Source organism: Protomyctophum parallelum (genome assembly GCF_964188405.1).
Source record: "Protomyctophum parallelum genome assembly, chromosome: 1".
Lineage (NCBI taxonomy): Eukaryota > Metazoa > Chordata > Actinopteri > Myctophiformes > Myctophidae > Protomyctophum > Protomyctophum parallelum.
Genome location: NC_139697.1, coordinates 89,274,936 through 89,292,280, shown reverse-complemented (window position 1 = coordinate 89,292,280; position 17,345 = coordinate 89,274,936). Strand labels below are relative to the sequence as shown.

General features: G+C 44.2%; 1 protein-coding gene across 1 annotated transcript in view; it reads left to right on the top strand.

The window, feature by feature from the left end:
- trpv1 (transient receptor potential cation channel, subfamily V, member 1) overlaps window positions 1–8,318 on the top strand; it is a 39,145-nt gene extending 30,827 nt beyond the window's left edge. The window contains exons 13-17 of the mRNA XM_083766102.1: window positions 973–1,210; window positions 1,910–2,054; window positions 5,033–5,160; window positions 6,599–6,714; window positions 7,897–8,318. Of these exons, the coding sequence (XP_083622228.1) occupies window positions 973–1,210; window positions 1,910–2,054; window positions 5,033–5,160; window positions 6,599–6,714; window positions 7,897–8,027 (758 nt within the window). The 3' untranslated portion in view covers window positions 8,028–8,318. The remainder of the gene's footprint in view (window positions 1–972; window positions 1,211–1,909; window positions 2,055–5,032; window positions 5,161–6,598; window positions 6,715–7,896) is intronic.
- Window positions 8,319–17,345: the final 9,027 nt, after the last annotated feature.

The following is a 17,345-nucleotide window of genomic DNA, read 5'->3' as shown; positions in this document are numbered from 1 at the left end:
TTCCTTCTGCTATAACTAGGGATCGGCCGATATGGGTTTTTCATGGCTGATACCAATACCGATTAGTAGTAATCAAAGAGACCGATAGCCGATATTAAAAACCAATATAACCCCATAAACCGATATAATAACCCGATATAAACCGATATAACCCATTAAACCGATAAAGAACGCCGAAAACAGCGTTCTTTAAATGCATTTAAGAATATGTATCAACTCGGGGGGAAAAATACTTGTATAAGCGCAGGGAGCTCCTATATTTAACATGTTTTATAAATTGAACAGCAATTTTAAATATAATGCTATAAAATACTATATCCTCAAATGTTTTGTTCTATATCAAATGTCAATTATAATTATCTCCCACTTAGCATTTCTTATAAACTGAAATTATAAATAAAACATGACAATAATTCCCCAAAGCTTTTTGTCCCTGTAAAAATAATAATAATAAACAAAAATATTGGCCAAAATTGTTTTTTGCCCCTATTTCCAACATCGGTGATATCGGCACCGATAATCGTCCGATCCCTACTGTGACGGCCCCTGTACCTTTAAGGAATGTGCATGCTGTTCTGTGTCAGGTGTGCTTAACCCAATCTCTTTGCAGTGCTGGATTGGGAGGGCGGAGCTGGCAATCTGCAGAAGGGGAGACACCTGGCCAGTGTCCTCCCCAAACACTATTAAAGCACCTGCTGTGTTAATGTTCTGGTCTTTCCATTCCTCCTCAGGCAGGCTGCAGAGCAGCCACACCAGGGCACCTGTAGTTTTGGTTACATTTTGTTAATTGGGCAGTGTTCCCTGCCAGCTTCATTTAGAACATGACAATGAATTATTTGATTACCTTTATTAATTAATTATTGAATAAAACACTTTTTTCTGCTTTAACTCCGTCTGGTCTCCCCTCTTTGTTAAGGCCCGTGAGCCAGCCTTAACACTACTCATACCTGTCATCTCATGTTGCTGTCCCAGCGGTGGTGACCCTGCTCATAGACCCTGCCGGGACCACCAACGGCAGCACCGCCACTCCTCCCGATGCCGCAGCGACCAACGGCAGCAGCGGCGGCGGCAGAAGTCTTTTTGGGGGGGCGCCGCCACCCCCCGAGGAGAGCGGGGGCTGTCTGAAACCCACCTACCGAAACATCTCCTACACCACCCTGGAGCTCTTCAAGTTCACCATCGGCATGGGCGACCTGGAGTTCACCGAGAGGTATACGGAGCTCCAAATGGATGGAGCTTGAAACCCTTTTAGGGGCGGATTTGGGGCGGCGGTGGCTCAGGGGGTAGAGTGACCGGATGGGAACCGCAAGGTTTTCCAGTTCGAACCCTGTGGGCTCCCCCAGAGTCGGTGTGGAAGTGTCCTTGAGCAAGACTCTGAACCCCTTATTGCTCCCGATGTGCAGGTTGGTGCCTTGCATGGTTTCCTCCGGCATCGGTGTGTGAATGTGTGGGTGAATGTAATGCACAATATATGTAAAGCGCCTTGGATAATGGCGCTATATATAAATGCACCATTTACCAACCTGATTCCCTAAATAAAACCTGATAACAAGCTTATTGAGTACCCGGTATCAATAAGCTTTGGGCTTAATACATGTAATCACGCTGGCACAAACATGTCTGTCTAAAAGTGTATACCTGCCAACCAGCGCTGCCCGGGTAAACACTAAACAGAATTGATGCTTTGAACATGACGGTACGCACAACCAGCTAACAGTTTCTTATTTTCCAAAAGTAAAAAGGTCAATTGCCTTCCTCTCTGTTAGAAAAGTAGTGGTAAAAGATACTGGTTCTGTTCAGAATGTATCGTCTTCTCCTGTCTTTCCTCAAAATAATAGAAAATGCTCGATAAGAACCCGGCTCGATAAGCCTGATCCACAAAGACTAACGAGCTTCCATCCCTATACAGGTACGAGTACAAGGAGGTGTTCTACGTGCTGCTCATCTCCTACATCATCCTCACCTACATCCTGCTGCTCAACATGCTCATCGCCCTCATGAGCCGCACCGTGGAGCAGATCACCGCCGAGAGCATGGGCATCTGGAAGCTACAGGTGAGCAGGTTACCCTCTAGAGAGCATGGGCATCTGGAAGCTACAGGTGAGCAGGTTACCCTCTAGAGAGCATGGGCATCTGGAAGCTACAGGTGAGCAGGTTACCCTCTAGAGAGCATGGGCATCTGGAAGCTACAGGTGAGCAGGTTACCCTCTAGAGAGCATGGGCATCTGGAAGCTACAGGTGAGCAGGTTACCCTCTAGAGAGCATGGGCATCTGGAAGCTACAGGTGAGCAGGTTACCCTCTAGAGAGCATGGGCATCTGGAAGCTACAGGTGAGTAGGTTACCCTCTAGAGAGCATGGGCATCTGGAAGCTACAGGTGAGCAGGTTACCCTCTAGAGAGCATGGGCATCTGGAAGCTACAGGTGAGTATGTTACCCTCTAGACTAGAGCATTGGCATCTGGAAGCTACAGGTGAGTAGGTTACCCTCTAGAGAGCATGGGCATCTGGAAGCTACAGGTGAGTAGGTTACCCTCTAGAGAGCATGGGCATCTGGAAGCTACAGGTGAGTAGGTTACCCTCTAGAGAGCATGGGCATCTGGAAGCTACAGGTGAGCAGGTTACCCTCTAGAGAGCATGGGCATCTGGAAGCTACAGGTGAGCAGGTTACCCTCTAGAGAGCATGGGCATCTGGAAGCTACAGGTGAGCAGGTTACCCTCTAGAGAGCATGGGCATCTGGAAGGTGGAAGCTACAGATGAGCAGGTTACCCTTTAGAGAGCATGGGTAACTCGAAGCTACAGGTGAGTAGTTTACCCTCTAGACTAGAGCATGGGCATCTGGAAGATCAGCCCCTAGAACAGGGGTTCTCAACGTCTTTGGCTGGGGACCCCCGGAAATGCTTTGGCCATGTCTCGCAAATTTCCGGGGGTCCCAAGCCAAAAACGTTGAGAACCCCTGCCCTACCTATAGAGCAGGAACAGGTACAGTAGATGCAGAAAAATGCAAATTTTCAGGAAATTATGAAAACCTCATATTTTGAAAACAAAGCAATACATTCTCATCAAAGTTGGTGTTGTGACTTTCTATTATTGTCAATTACTTGCATGAGAGGGGGAGATGTGGTGGAGTTAGTTACTTTAGCAGACATGAGTTTGAGGGTCCAATGGAGTTAAGAGGTTTTGTCCCAAGCGTTTTCTTTTGTACTACTTTTCATTGGTTCAATATTTTCGAAACAACACACAGACGTAAAGAGTGTTCAATAGCACTGATTTATGCCCAAAAAATAATAATCAAAAACCTCACAAATGGAGTTAGGTTTCCTCCCGACAGCAACGTAATATACTATAGTAAAACATGTGAGCATATGTGCTCAGGGGAGGGAAACATTTTCCCGCGATTCCTTGCGAAGCACCGCGGAAGCATGAGCGTGCGTCACAGAGCGCATGTTCGGGTCTTATAAGTCCCGGAAAAGATGCGCTGTGATTGGCCAGCAGTCACTTGAGTGGCAGCGTGACGTAACGTGCCTTCTACACTTCCGGCGTACTTCCTTCCCCCAGTGTAAATTCTTCCGCCCCTCCTTCAACACACACGGCTTCAACGAACTGCAGCGACCAATGGCCAGTGTTGTGACTAACGCCCTTACATCGCGTTACGTTACATAACGTAACTACTATTTGCAGTAACTTGTAACCTAACGCTTTACATTTCCAATTCCATAACGGCCTTATAGTTATTGTGCGAGCGTTACCCGCGTTATGGCGTTATTGTCAACTTATGTGATCAGTGAAAAGTGATCAGTGAAAAGTCTTGCAGTTCCGTGAGTCTACAGGCGTCTCTGTGCTGCTGACTGCAGTGCAGAGACTAGAGAGTGCTCTCTGTGTTGACAGTTTCGTTTGTGCTCTGCCTCTCAACTAACTGCGGGAAAAACACAGATGTACAAGCCCAAAGCCGGCAAAGCGCTGTGCATTGCGACCGGTAGATAACTTGTAGATCTGCTACTTCCAGCGCAGGACAGGCGCATGCTTATGACGCTCTTAAATATGCATCAGCACTCAGCAGCCAGCAACGACAACGCACTAGCAGCATAAACCAATCGTCGTCAGACGGAATACACACTCAAATACGAGTCACGACACAAATTTATTGCACATCTGTGCTTGCCTTTCATCCACGCTTCTATAGCCTTTTAAATCTCATTTCCCATCCACGGGCACAAGCAGCTTCCACCCGATCTGGATGGTGGTGTTGTTTCTGACGAGGGTAGCAACTACTGTAGTTAGCATGGGAGCTAACATTAGTTTAACTCTGGTCCATATCGTTAGAAGCCAAGGAGTCCTCCTAATAACACTGGTACTTTCCATCCGTTCCCCAACCCTCACACTCGATGTTGCGTCTGCCCGTGTTTAATGGTCAGGGGTTTCACTGTCCACAGCAGGCAGACCTGTCAAAACTATGCACTTCCCAAAACTCACAAGACATGCCAGCCACCACCTATAAGTTCAAACCGTTACACACCTCTAGAATATTTGTTTCCCCAGCTATCTCATTCCACTTTCATTTATTTTATTCCATAGTCTTAGTTTTTCTCTAATAAAGTAGTTTTTATTTGTTTTCTCATGTTCCCCTTGAAAAGCGTCTTTAAGTACTCAGAGAAGCATTATATAAATAATATTATCACTATTATTATTATTACTATTTTTTAAATTGCCTATGCTTATGTAGTCACTATTCATTGATTCACTCGTATCCAAATCCATTCGAAAAAAAAGCTCACTGATGATCAGGTCAAATAGGCCTATTGATATGCGATTAATTGAGATTAATTAATCACAAAAAACCTTCTTTTAAATAGTTTTTTATATTATTATTTTTTAAAGTAAAGTAAAGTAGTTACTTTCATAATTTAATGTAAAGTAAAGTAACAAATTACTTTTTTAGATAAGTAACGATAACTATAATTCCTTACTTTTTAAAAGTAACTTCCCCAACACTGCCAATGGCGCATCTATATATTTTTTCTTTCTATGCTTCAGAGGGCCATCACCATCCTGGACCTGGAGAAGGGCCTGCCTCGCTGTCTGAGGGACAAGTTCCGCTCTGGGGTGGAGAAGGATCTCAGTGCCACGGCTGGAGGGGACCGTGACCGCCGACGGTGCTTCAGGTTTGTCTATAAGTTCAGGGGTGGGTGGGCAAACGTTGAAGATGGAGAGGGCCAACGTGTAGTTCCACACGTTGCGTATACTGTCGTAGAAAAATTGGCAGATCTACAAGTTCAAAACGCGTCGCAGTGCGGCGTGTTTTGAGCTTGTAGATTGTTGTTCAACCTTGTTGAATTGAAAACCTGAATTCTTTTTTTTTTCTTTTGCTATTTTTGAATTGGAATCCTGAAAAGTAACATTTTTATTTAATGTCAATTGCATTTACTTATGTTAACTTTATTGAAGGTAAATTTACATTGGACATAAAAAAGACAACATTTTAATAGCAGTCATTAAGCTACCAATATAGACTGAAGTAATTAAAGCGGGTTATGTTTGCATGTTTTGTATCAGAATTGTGACAGCTGAAATCAACAATACATCAGTATTCCCATATTAACCTGGGGGCCACATTAAGTGAAGGTGGGGGCTGCATGTGGCCCCCGGACCGCCAGTTGCCCATGCATGGTCTATACTAGTTGCATCTTATTCAGTGCAGAATATATGACGATGGCGGCAGGCAGTGACACTTACAAAGATGGACAAAGGGGCGCCCGCTGGCCTAGCGGTCCAGGCGCATACCACATATAGGCGCATGCCTGACAGCGTGTCGCGGGGTCGAGTCCCGATCCCGACGACCTTCGCTGTGAGTCATTCGCAGTCTCTCTCCACAGTATCCTATTCAATAAAGGCAGAAAAGCAACAAAAAAAAGCGGGCGGTGGTGGCTCAGGGGTAGAGTGGCTGGATGGTAACAGCAAGGTTGCCAGTTCGAACCCGGGCTCCCCCAGAGTTGGTGTTGAAGTGTCCTTGAGCAAGACTCTGAACCCCTAATTGCTCCTGATGTGCTGGTTGGTGCCTTGCATGGTTTCCACTGCCATCGGTGTGTGAATGTGTGTGTGAATGTGCCTGTGAATGGGTGAATTGAATCTATGTAAAGCGCCTTGGATAAAGGCGCTATATACTGTATAAATGCATTTACCATTTTTATATACATATATATCTTTAAAAAATCCAGGTGAGTATTATGTCAGTATCATGGTCAGTATCTTGGCCTTAGGATAGGGTAGGATACATTGTGTGCAAGAAATCAACTTTAAAATATTTGTAATTTTACATTGATCGCTTTCCATCCATTTCATAATAACAAACTAGTAGTGCAACAAAGGGGGGTTTAGACTCTAATAACAATGAACCAGAAACGAAGGTTTTTTTCTCTCTCGAAAACGCACGACTTACTCAACGTGAACCATATCAGACGCTGCTCCTGCGAGGGTATAGAAGTGACGAGCTCTGACACTCCTCCTCCTCGGTGGTGATCCGTCTCCGTGTCTCTGACAGCTGACTGACGTGTCGCACGGCGCGCTATAATTGGTGCACGTGTTTTCCTCCCGTGTCTCCAGGGTGGAGGAAGTCAACTGGAACAGATGGAACATAAACCTGGGCATAATCAACGAGGAGCCGGGGGACCGCGAGCGGGCCGTCCCGTCTCCCGCGCACAGCCCGGCCGACGGCAGAGGTATACGGATGGACGGAAAGATGTGTACTTGAACCCATTAAGATCAGATTCATACGAGGTTTCCACTGGACACACACTGGTCTGCTTAATGTCTCTGTGAACGATCGCATAACGTACTGCAGTGGTTCCCAAAGTGGGGTCCTCCGGGGGGTTACCCCCAGGGGTCCTTGAGGGAGTTCCAAGGGAGTCCCCAAGCTAGATGATAGTTTGGAACCAAATGGACTCTTAATGGGTCTGTAACTCTGAGAGTGTATACAAATGGAACCAAATGGACTCTTTTAATGGGTCGGTAACTCTGAGAGTGTACAAATGGAACCAAATGGACCCTTATGGGTCTGTAACTCTGAGAGTGTACAAATGTACACTCTCAGAGTTAAATTAACATTGATTTTACAATGTGAATTGGGGGTCCCAGAGATAGAAATGCCATTAAATGTGGATCCGTAGACTAATGCATGTCAAACTGGGGGGGTCCTTGAAATTAAACGGGTTGAGCATCACTGCTAGAGCCGTAAAAAAAATCTCTTAATAAGGGGGTCCCTGGCATATATTTTCAAACGGGGGTCCGCGGGGCTAATTAGTGTCAATTTGGGGGTCGTTGACATGAAAAGGTTTGGGGACCACTGCCATAACATACTACTGTATGTACACTAGTGTTGATTTTGACAGAATTTAGATTTTACTTTAGTCAGTTTTTAGATTTTAGTTTAGTCATAGTCTTTTGAATAAAACTAAATTTAGTTTTAGTCACATTTTAGCCGTTAGTTAGTCTAGTTTTAGTCAACTGAATCTGCAATTGATTCAGTCGGCTAAAATGTACTTCGGCGGGCCTTGATGTCGTCATAATGGCTGATTTTACACTTGGTTACATGCTGAAAATAGATGTAGATCTGCTATTTTCAGAGCGCAACCAAACATAAAATGACTTATGTATACTGGATCTCTTCTCCACTAGTCCTGACCTTTTAGTCTAGTTTGTATTAGTTGACGAAATTGTCAGTATATTCAGTCTTATAGTTATAGTCATTGTAGCTTTAATTGAGTGGAAAAAATGTAGTCGACACCCATTTTTCGTCAAAGTCTTAGTCGACGAAATCAACAGTGTTTTTTTTTCTCTCTGAGATTGTCATAGTAGGCGTGATGTGACCGTTTCATGCTCTGCAATTCCCCGTTTGTCCACAGGGAGGAGCTGGAGAGGAGTCTTCAGGGAAGCCAGCCGCTACACTCGGCAAAGACATCATGGCCAACGGACACAACAACAGACACAACAACAAACCACAGAGATGAGCCCTTTGTCCTCCAGTCCGGTCTGAAGCAGTGGCTCCCAAAGTGGGGTCCGGGGACCCCCCAGGGGTCCCTGAGGGAGTTCCAGGAGGGGGTCCCCAGCTAAGTGATAGTTAGGAACCAAATGGACCCTTATGGGTCTGTAACTCTCGCAGAGTTAAATTAACATTGATTTTACAATTGGGGGTCCCAGAGATCTAGAAATAATGCCATTAAACGGGGGACCGTAGCCTAATTCAGGTCAAACCTGCATGGGGGTCCTTGAAATGAAAATGGTTGAGAGTCACTGCTAGATGGGGGTCCTTGGCATATCATTTCTAATGGGGGTCCGCGGGCTATTAATGAGTGTCCATTTGGGGATCCTTGACATGAAAAGGCTTGAGAACCACTGGTCTAAAAGAGACCGCAGAGAACGTGCACCGTTTCATGGGACGCATTTCAACCAGATGTTTGAGGTGGCGCTACAGTACATATAACACAAACATTGAATGACAATGAATGGCCATCTTTGAGTGTTTGTATACAAAACGCATGCACATTGTGTAAACACAAACATTGATGGTGACGAAGGTGAGGACGCAAATTGTGATTGTGCCGGAATGAGATGATGTATGATGATGATGATGATGACGATGTACGATGATGGCGAAGATCGAGCGCCCCTCTCTTGACACACGGGTGTGATTTTTCTATTTCATTTTGATTATTGTTATAATTATTGTGTTCAGCTCTCCGCGGAACACAAATGATAGGATGTGCTACTGTCTGTGACTGTTCTGGCTGCCATTCTGTCCCAGATGAGACCGACCTACTTTAATAATACTGCCAAATCGGTGGTGAGGAAATGACTGTATACTGTTATTATTTTTACAGTATTACTGCAGTGCTGCTGAGTGCTGACACACTGACAACAAGTGTTCCCTATATATAATATAGTGATATCTGGGGGGCGCTGTTCAAATGCCAGGATAACACGTCAATGGACTTTAGGGGTGTTCATTCCAAGGAAATTTGAAATCTGAGCTTCCATCACCTGTATTGTCAGAAGAAAAGCCATCTTTTTTTGCTATTAGGCTACTATTGTTCCTATAGCCTCGGAAACCCAGAAACTTCCACTTCAATTCGGCATAGAGTAGCGCAAACATCGCTCACTCTCTGCTGATTTCTGATCGTCTGCACCTTTGTTAAATTGACACACACACGCACACATGTACACACACTCCACTCTCTCTGACCCCTTTTCCACCGGTTGGTTCCCAGTGGGAACCGGTTCAGTTCTTTTTGGTTTTTAGTCCATGAGCCAGAGCTCTAAAATTGGTGGGAAACTATGCCCTATATTAAATTGTTTATAGGATCAATACAAGTAAATTAATACATGATAACCCTTCCACAGTAGTCGCTTTATCATATTTTCGACTATTTTGCATATTTTCCTACATAATGCCTCATTTGCATATTCAAAAATGTAAAATTTGTAATACAATAAATCATTGTCTTCGTGTAAGTACTCAATTGGGGAAATCTCATGGTGATAATAATCTAATATAGGTATGGTTTTGCTCCACTCAATTCATAATTAACGTTTCAATGTTGGAGCTCTGGCTCATGGACTAAAAACCAAAAAGAACTGAACCGGTTCCCACTGGGAACCAACCGGTGGAAAAGGGGCCTCTCTGTCGCTCTAAGTAATTAGTCTCATGTCGCGCAGCTGCGCATAGTTTGCCTATGCCATAGAAAGCATATACTGTAGGTGAGTTCCAAGCTATATTGTTCCCTGCTTTTGCAAAAAAAAAAAGAATCTTGTGTGAGTGTGCTGATGAAAGCATTGTGCCTGGCCTCCCACTGTGTGCCCTTTATAGAATTCCCATTTTCACCAGAGCCAGACTGACTGAATCTATCGCAGCCGCCCTCATGCAGATTTCACAGCTTGCGTCGTCTACTGTATACGTCTCGCTTCTATTAAGACAGAGGCAGGCTCGGGATCGATGGCATGAAAGCAAATAAATTGGTGCAATTACTACCTCAAGCACTGGCTGTCAAGACAGCCTGTGCAGGACATAATGTTGCACGGAGAAGGTGGTGGGGGGCCTTTTTCTTTTTAGCAACACACTTGGACATAATACTTCCTTATCGTGGTTTACGGGACATTCTTCAGTAAGGCTTATTATTTAAGCTTCAAGATTCAACCGCGACGAATGAATGCAGAGGTCTGGTGAAATCTTTCTAAATGAGCTTTTTAGTCGCTGACCACTGTGAAATTGACGTCGTCAAAGAGCGGCGATGGAAGAAGAACGTGCATTTTGAGAGGCGATAGCCCCTCCTATGCCCAGCTTTCCTGACTGAGCAAAGTACATCTATATCTATAAATGGACCAAGTCTCTCTATGTGTGTGTACGTTCACCCCACCCACTTCAAATTTGACCGTTCCACACCCCCACATGGAGTGCAGTCCCCGGTATCGACTCGGTCGGACCCACGGTTGTCCAGAACCGCCACAAAAGGCTTCTGCCCGGGCCACAGCTGACATCACAAGGTCTCTGCCCGGACCAGACTCCATATTTGGGCATGCCCAAACCGACTTCTGACATCATTCTGACATAGACTGCATAGACTGATTAAACTCCATATTTGGGCATGCCTGACAAAGAACTCTATTTATGGGCATAATAAACGGGGATGCCGCTGACATCACCTCTGACATCACGATATAAGTGCAGTGCCCGGTGTCGAGTCGGTAAGAGCCACGGTTGTCCAGAACCGCCACAAGAGGCCCCTGACCGGGCTCTGGGTAGGGCCCCCTGCCCAGGCCCTGCCCAGTCTCCCACGGGCACTGGCCCCCCTTGGCTCCGTATAGTTATCTATAAATGCACCAAGTGCGTACGTACTTGTGTACGTACGTCTGTAATCCAAGAACCGTTCGCCCTGCCGACTTCAAATTCGACACAGGGAGTGCAGTGCCCGGTGTCGAGTCCGTCGGATAGCTGGTCGTCCAGAAGCGGCACAAAAGCCTCTGCCCGGGACCTGGACCTGATCACCCCTATATCTCCATATATGGAGATGGCACTGTTCTGACATCATTCTGACATCGGCATAGACTCCATATTTGGGCATGCCTGACAAAGAACTCCATATATGGGCATAAAAGGGACACAGGCATAATATCTAGGTGGGGGCATTAATTTCCAACTTGCATCGTTCCAAGTAGGCCAGAGCCCAACGGCACCGCTCTAGTTGAAGAGAAAAGTGAAGACGCCAAAAGTGATTGGCCGGAATGACATTTGTGATGATTTGATTGGCTGAGCACGGAATGTGATGTATGATGATGATGTACGATGATAAGAGCGCCCCTCGCTTCACACGAGTTTTTGTACACCACAATGTCGAAATATTACAAGTAAAAATCCTGTATTAAAAATGTACTTGAGTTTGTTTGCGTCCAGGACAGGCTTCACACGCGCCCCCCTCAGAACTGATAGTTCTGTATCAGGACGGGTGGTAATGGGATGATTTCTAGGTAATTCTATAGGTATCGGGTGCTCTAATTGAGCGCTCTACATCCATCCATCCATCCATGATCCACCACTTTGGTCCCGAACACTGAACACTGAAAAAACACTGAAAAAAACAGTGCATTTCAATATATGGTGTTACACTCTGGAATAATCTTGATATAAAAATGTAAGTGTGCAAAAATATGAAACAGTTCAAGCACTGCTATAAGCAGTCGACCAACTCCTGCAAAATTATGAACAGTTGATTGACTAGGATCAGTTTTACTCTGTGATGTCTTTTTTATTCTTTACTATAGAGGTCTTGTTATTACTTTCAATGTGATGGATTTACAATTACGTATATTAAGTATGTTATATAATGGTTTTATTATTTTTATTATTATTATTATTATATAAACTTTTCATTTTTGTATTATAATATATTGTTTTACAATATATGTAAAGGTAAGAAGGGGGCCGGACAATATAAGCATTGCTTCTCTCTGTCCCTTCTTGAACAAAATAATTGTTGTGATTTGTTGATGATGTAGGTACTGTTATTTGTACTTTTTATGTTCAAGATATAAAATACAAAAACGAGATACCAGTCCAGAAGTCCCACTTGCAACATCTGAAAATGGCCACAATGTCAATGTTGCAGGTATATCTCATAAACAAAATAGGCAGATTGCAGGAGGAATCCTATGGCCTTTCCTGAATGTTTCACTACAGAAGATCTCAACATGGTGGGTGGATGGGTGGATTAATGGGTGGATTACCTCGAAGCTTGCTGAGAACATCGATGCTCCCAGAGGATGGACCATAACCATTTGATCTATCCTCAGGCCTGCTCCTTGTCCTCCCTCAGACCAACTATATCAACTTCGTACACAAAATAGCTCATGATCAGATTTCCACATTAAATTAATCAAGAGCAACCCATTTCGCTCAACAACTTGATTTACAGTAGGCCTACAACAGGACAATTCGACATACATATTTATTGCCTATATGTGTAGTGCAAAACACATCCACAGTATAATGCCGATTTCTATAGTCACAGTAATATCCAAGCGGAACTTTTAGTATTGACTCGTATCATTGAATAATTCTCCACTTCTTATTTGTTATACAACTCACAACATCCAAGGAATGGCGGAGATCGTCCTCGTGTAGGCCTACTTTTATGGGAATTTGTTGAAAAGCCCAATCCCTTATTTCCATCCACAAACAGAATTCCTCCTGAGCTTCTCTCAAAAAGGGTCCACTTGAAAATAATTAACTGAAAAATAATAAAAACACGATTCCTTTACTAGTTTACGCTTACAAAGTTTACGGTCAAAAACTTGTGTCGTTCCACTGTTGCATCAGCTCAACTCTGAACTCACTTTCGCTTTTATCTGACGTCGCTGGCCAATTTCACATGCGCAGTAGCTGTTATATCACTCAAAATAACACAGTATATTTAGAAATGTATCATAAAATATTGCAACAAACACCTAATATTAGTAAACAAACCACAACAACAACAATATGCAAATACTGATAATAATAACAACACTATATCACCTTGTTATAATACAATAATAATAAACAAAAATGCAATAATATTGTTTCAGTCAGACAACTCACGAATAGATTTACCAATATTTATTACAATATAATATTTATTTATATCATATACACACAGTAAGTGTGCATATGATATTTGACTTGGCATTCGGCTCTGCTGGATTTCTCCCTGCTCGGCACGATTAAGCACCAACATAAAACATTAAGAGCAGGGAGATAGATATACAATAAAAAAAAACATGGGGAGCATAAATAGCAGAGCCCACCGGTGGTGCTGGGGTGGTGGTGGTGGGAGAAAACATCACATACAACCAGGAACCATGTGCAGAGGAAGGCAGGAAGAGCATGCAGTCTAGTGAGCTTAAGTAGCCCATGCCAATTGGTCAGCTGACTGACCAACTGGTCGGCGAATGACGTGTGGGACTTGCACACACTTATACGCCCACATAGTAATGCAGCATGTTATCCCCCTTGAGTATAGTATGGGCCTTTGAGCATGGCATGAACCCCCTTGAGTATGTCTGAATTAACTAACTCCGCAAGCTACGTCTCATAAATCACTCAGAATGTGGTTGTCAGTTTTGGCTCCTACACACAGTAATCACCCATCTACTGTACACGTCCCGTCACTTATTTCCCTTTTTGCAGACAGGAGCGCCTATTCACAGCATTGTGTGTGTTAGCTCCGTTTGGAACCTCACTCAGAGAAGAGGTTCCGTGTCAGGATATCTGTTGGATTTATTGCAATTCACCTTATCTATCCTTCCTTTGAACCGTGAGAACCCTCAATCCTTCAAGACAACCCCAAAAAGTAATCTAGTGAGACTAGAGACTGTGTAATAATTTTGACACATAAACCATTTAAAACAATCTGAGTTTTAGTGAAGTCTTCAAGGTTCACAAGCGTTGTACAAGAATGTAAAAGATGTAGGAGAGAGAATTCTCCTTAAGTGCTCTGAACCATGTCACATCAATTTGCAAACATATACACAACAACATGATTCAGAATTCAGCTGTCACATTTCAATAGGTTGAGAGGTCTCATCAGAGTAAGGTGTCATCAAGCTGTCATGAGCGTCCGATAGTCTGAATCCTGTTTTTTACTTTAATCACGTTCTGTGATTAGGATTCTGTTGTTGACGCTTTATCTCATGGGGTGAGAGAGTAGTCGGTGCCTCATCTTTAAAGGGCAAAGTTGTTGTCATGTTGTTTTCCATTTGGTACAATGGTCAATCTGGAGTGGGCGACAGCTGATAATAGAATTAATACACATGCAAATATTGATATGACATCACTGGGTGACAGGGCAATCCTGTGCACCAGATACCAGAAGATTTACAAGGTATTTTTTAACATAGTAATAAGATGTGAACATCAATAAGAAAATACCCATCAATATCCCTGTGTAGCATTGCGCGGAAAGCGGGGATGGAACTCAGGCCTCCCACTCGCCAGACCAACGCACAACCTGTCATGCCAATAGGGCTGAGCCCCATTGGCAGGGCTGTTGCTGGTCTTGGCTGGGGGCCAAGACCCAGCCCGCAACAGCCCTGCCAATCGGGCATTTTCAGTCCAGCTTTTCCTCATGGAAAAGTGCAGATATTTTACTTATAACACTCGGTTTCTGCCAGAACATTCAAATGGATATGAAACTAGAGGACAATATCTGACTCCAAGTCTTAGGAATTAATTACTGCGTGAGTATACACGCAGACAGCTGTGCTACACGTTTAAATGCCAACGTGGTCAGGTCAGTCTGCTAACCGTGCGCGGACAGGACTGATCTATGGCTGTGTATTTGGAATACATGAAATGTATGTAAGATCACAGACATTCTAGGGGTATTTAGAACAGGGCCAGTTCCATGCCTCGATCTCGGCGCCCAATGCGAGAATAGTAGAGGTATTTTGAGCCAGGTTGGGGCATCTGGTTAGGATGCCTCTCGGGCGTCTCTATAGACAGACCAAGGTACAGTTGGAGGAAACACATCGACTCACTGGCCTTGGAACGTCTTGGGATCCCCCAGGAGGGAGTCACTAATGTTGCTCTGGAGAGGGAAGTCTGGAGCAGTCTGGTGGAGCTATTGCCCCCGCGACCCGACTACGGATAAGCGGTTGTAGATGGATGGATGGATGGATGGATATTTTGAGGGCTACACAGCGCCCCTAGTGACCGGTTGGACTAGGTGGGGCAGGCTGTTCCGTCTGCCCCCCGGGCTGATTAAGAATATTGGAAAGGTTATTATTAGGAAAGCCAGCCAGACAATAATAATGGCAGACAGCAATAGCCTGGTGGCTGCTATAGGAGTGTCACAGAAAAAGTGAAACCAAGAGTGAAGAGTCACTTGTCCAACGGACAAGTAAAATGGAAAGATGTATTACTTATCCCGGACAACAGGACAAGCCTTATAAACCCTGCTGAATTTCACCTGTACCTTTAAGGGGGGCAGCGGTGTTGTGCGCAGGACCAGAGCCACTGAAGGAGAGCGGCGTCATTGAGGGGGCAGAAAACTGTGCTCGAGCGCTATTCATGCAGCCCTGGAGAGTGACAAGCTGGAGTTTGAAATGCATTGTTTTCAACGAGGGCGGCGCAAATATCAGCAATTTTAGGCAATGTGTGACAACTGTTTAAAATAAAGACAACTAAAGTATCTGTAATGTTTGTGTTGTACTATTACTAAAACACTAACCCTAACCCTAAAATAAAGAGATTTTAAGAGTATTAAAGCTGGGCTGTTGCCTATGAGTGCAAGGACTTTGTCACTGAACCGCGGGATCTTATCATTTGATCGAGTGATCGACACCAGTGTATAGGAATGGGGGAAAAAAACATTTACATTTTTCTGTTTTGTGATGTTTGTTTCAGAAACTATTGGGTTCATTTTCCCCAATGTTCTAGCCCACAACAGAAATCTGGATATAATAGGCTAAACTGATCCATTTATTTTTCTGACCCCATAAAGCCAACGCAGTTGTCACAGCCGGTCTGAACTCTCTCATGTGAACGGCGCTGGAACGCACCCACCAGTCCGTGCGCATGCTCCGGGGAGGTTAGCCGCCGCAGACAGCAGGCAGGCAGCGCAGCGCAGCAGTGATTCGGAAGCGCAGCGCAGGCGGCAGGGCAACAAACACTACACTAAATTACTACAAAAAAGAGATCTGTACAGTTATTTTTTTTTTGTATTAAGCGATGGCGACGCGCTGAGCGATGGAGCTGAACGGAGAGTAAGTATAGCCGTTTCTTTGAAAACGTATAACAGCATCCCAGTCCTGTATGCTATTTTATATCCGCGACATTTTTTATTCCATTATTTATGCCACACAAATATTGCTCAGACGGTAACAATGGCTCAGCTCTCTCTCTCTCTCGCTCTCTCTCTCTCTGTCTCTCTGTGTGTGTGTGTGTGTGTGTGTGTGTGTGTGTGTGTGTGTGATGTCTGAACTGAAGCTTTTAATGTGTACTCCATCGCTCGAGCCGGGTGGGTGGTTGGGTGTCGCTTGCCAAAAAAGAACAGGTCTACAAGCTAGCGAGAGCGACAACATAAGAAGCATAAACGCCTGGTGTGTGTGTGTGTGTGTGTGTGTGTGTGTGTGTGTGTGTGTGTGTGTGTGTGTGTGTGTGTGTGTGTGTGTGTGCGCGCGCGCCTCCTAGGAGTATAGGCTATAGGTGTTTTCTAATATGTGTCTCTAATAGCTGGCTAAATGTGTTTTTAGACTGCTATAGTGAATTGCAACCAACCAGCAAGCAAGTGGTATAGATAGGATAAAAAATGGTACCCTCATTCATTCCACTTGAAAAAAGTATACGCGTTTTGGTCACATAATCGTGACATGCGGCTTTGATTTGTGTTAGCCTGTATTCTATAATAGTAATGCAGGTGCCCCCCCCCTTCCCACTCCCCCCAGCTTCCAATCTAACATGATCACCATGACACCATCCATCCTCCAGACAAAGCATAATATATAGGTTGACTATTAATATGAATAAGCAAGTTGGGTTGTAAAGTTGAGTTGGTGAGTCTTGGTTGCATTTGATGTCATTCACACACAGGGCTTTTTCATTGTAACACTCACAGCTTTTATTGTATTGGTAATATAATAACATGCTTTACAGTTGAGGACAGAAAGAACAAACTGATTGTGATGATGACTGTTGTTTTTGGCAGCAAATGTCAATTTTCGTTGTCGTAGTGAAGTCTCTTGAATAGCTTTCATTTTGTTTTTGTCATATTTTAGTCACCCGGAATGTTTTAGTGTTAGTCTAGTTTTAGCTGTGAGCTAAATG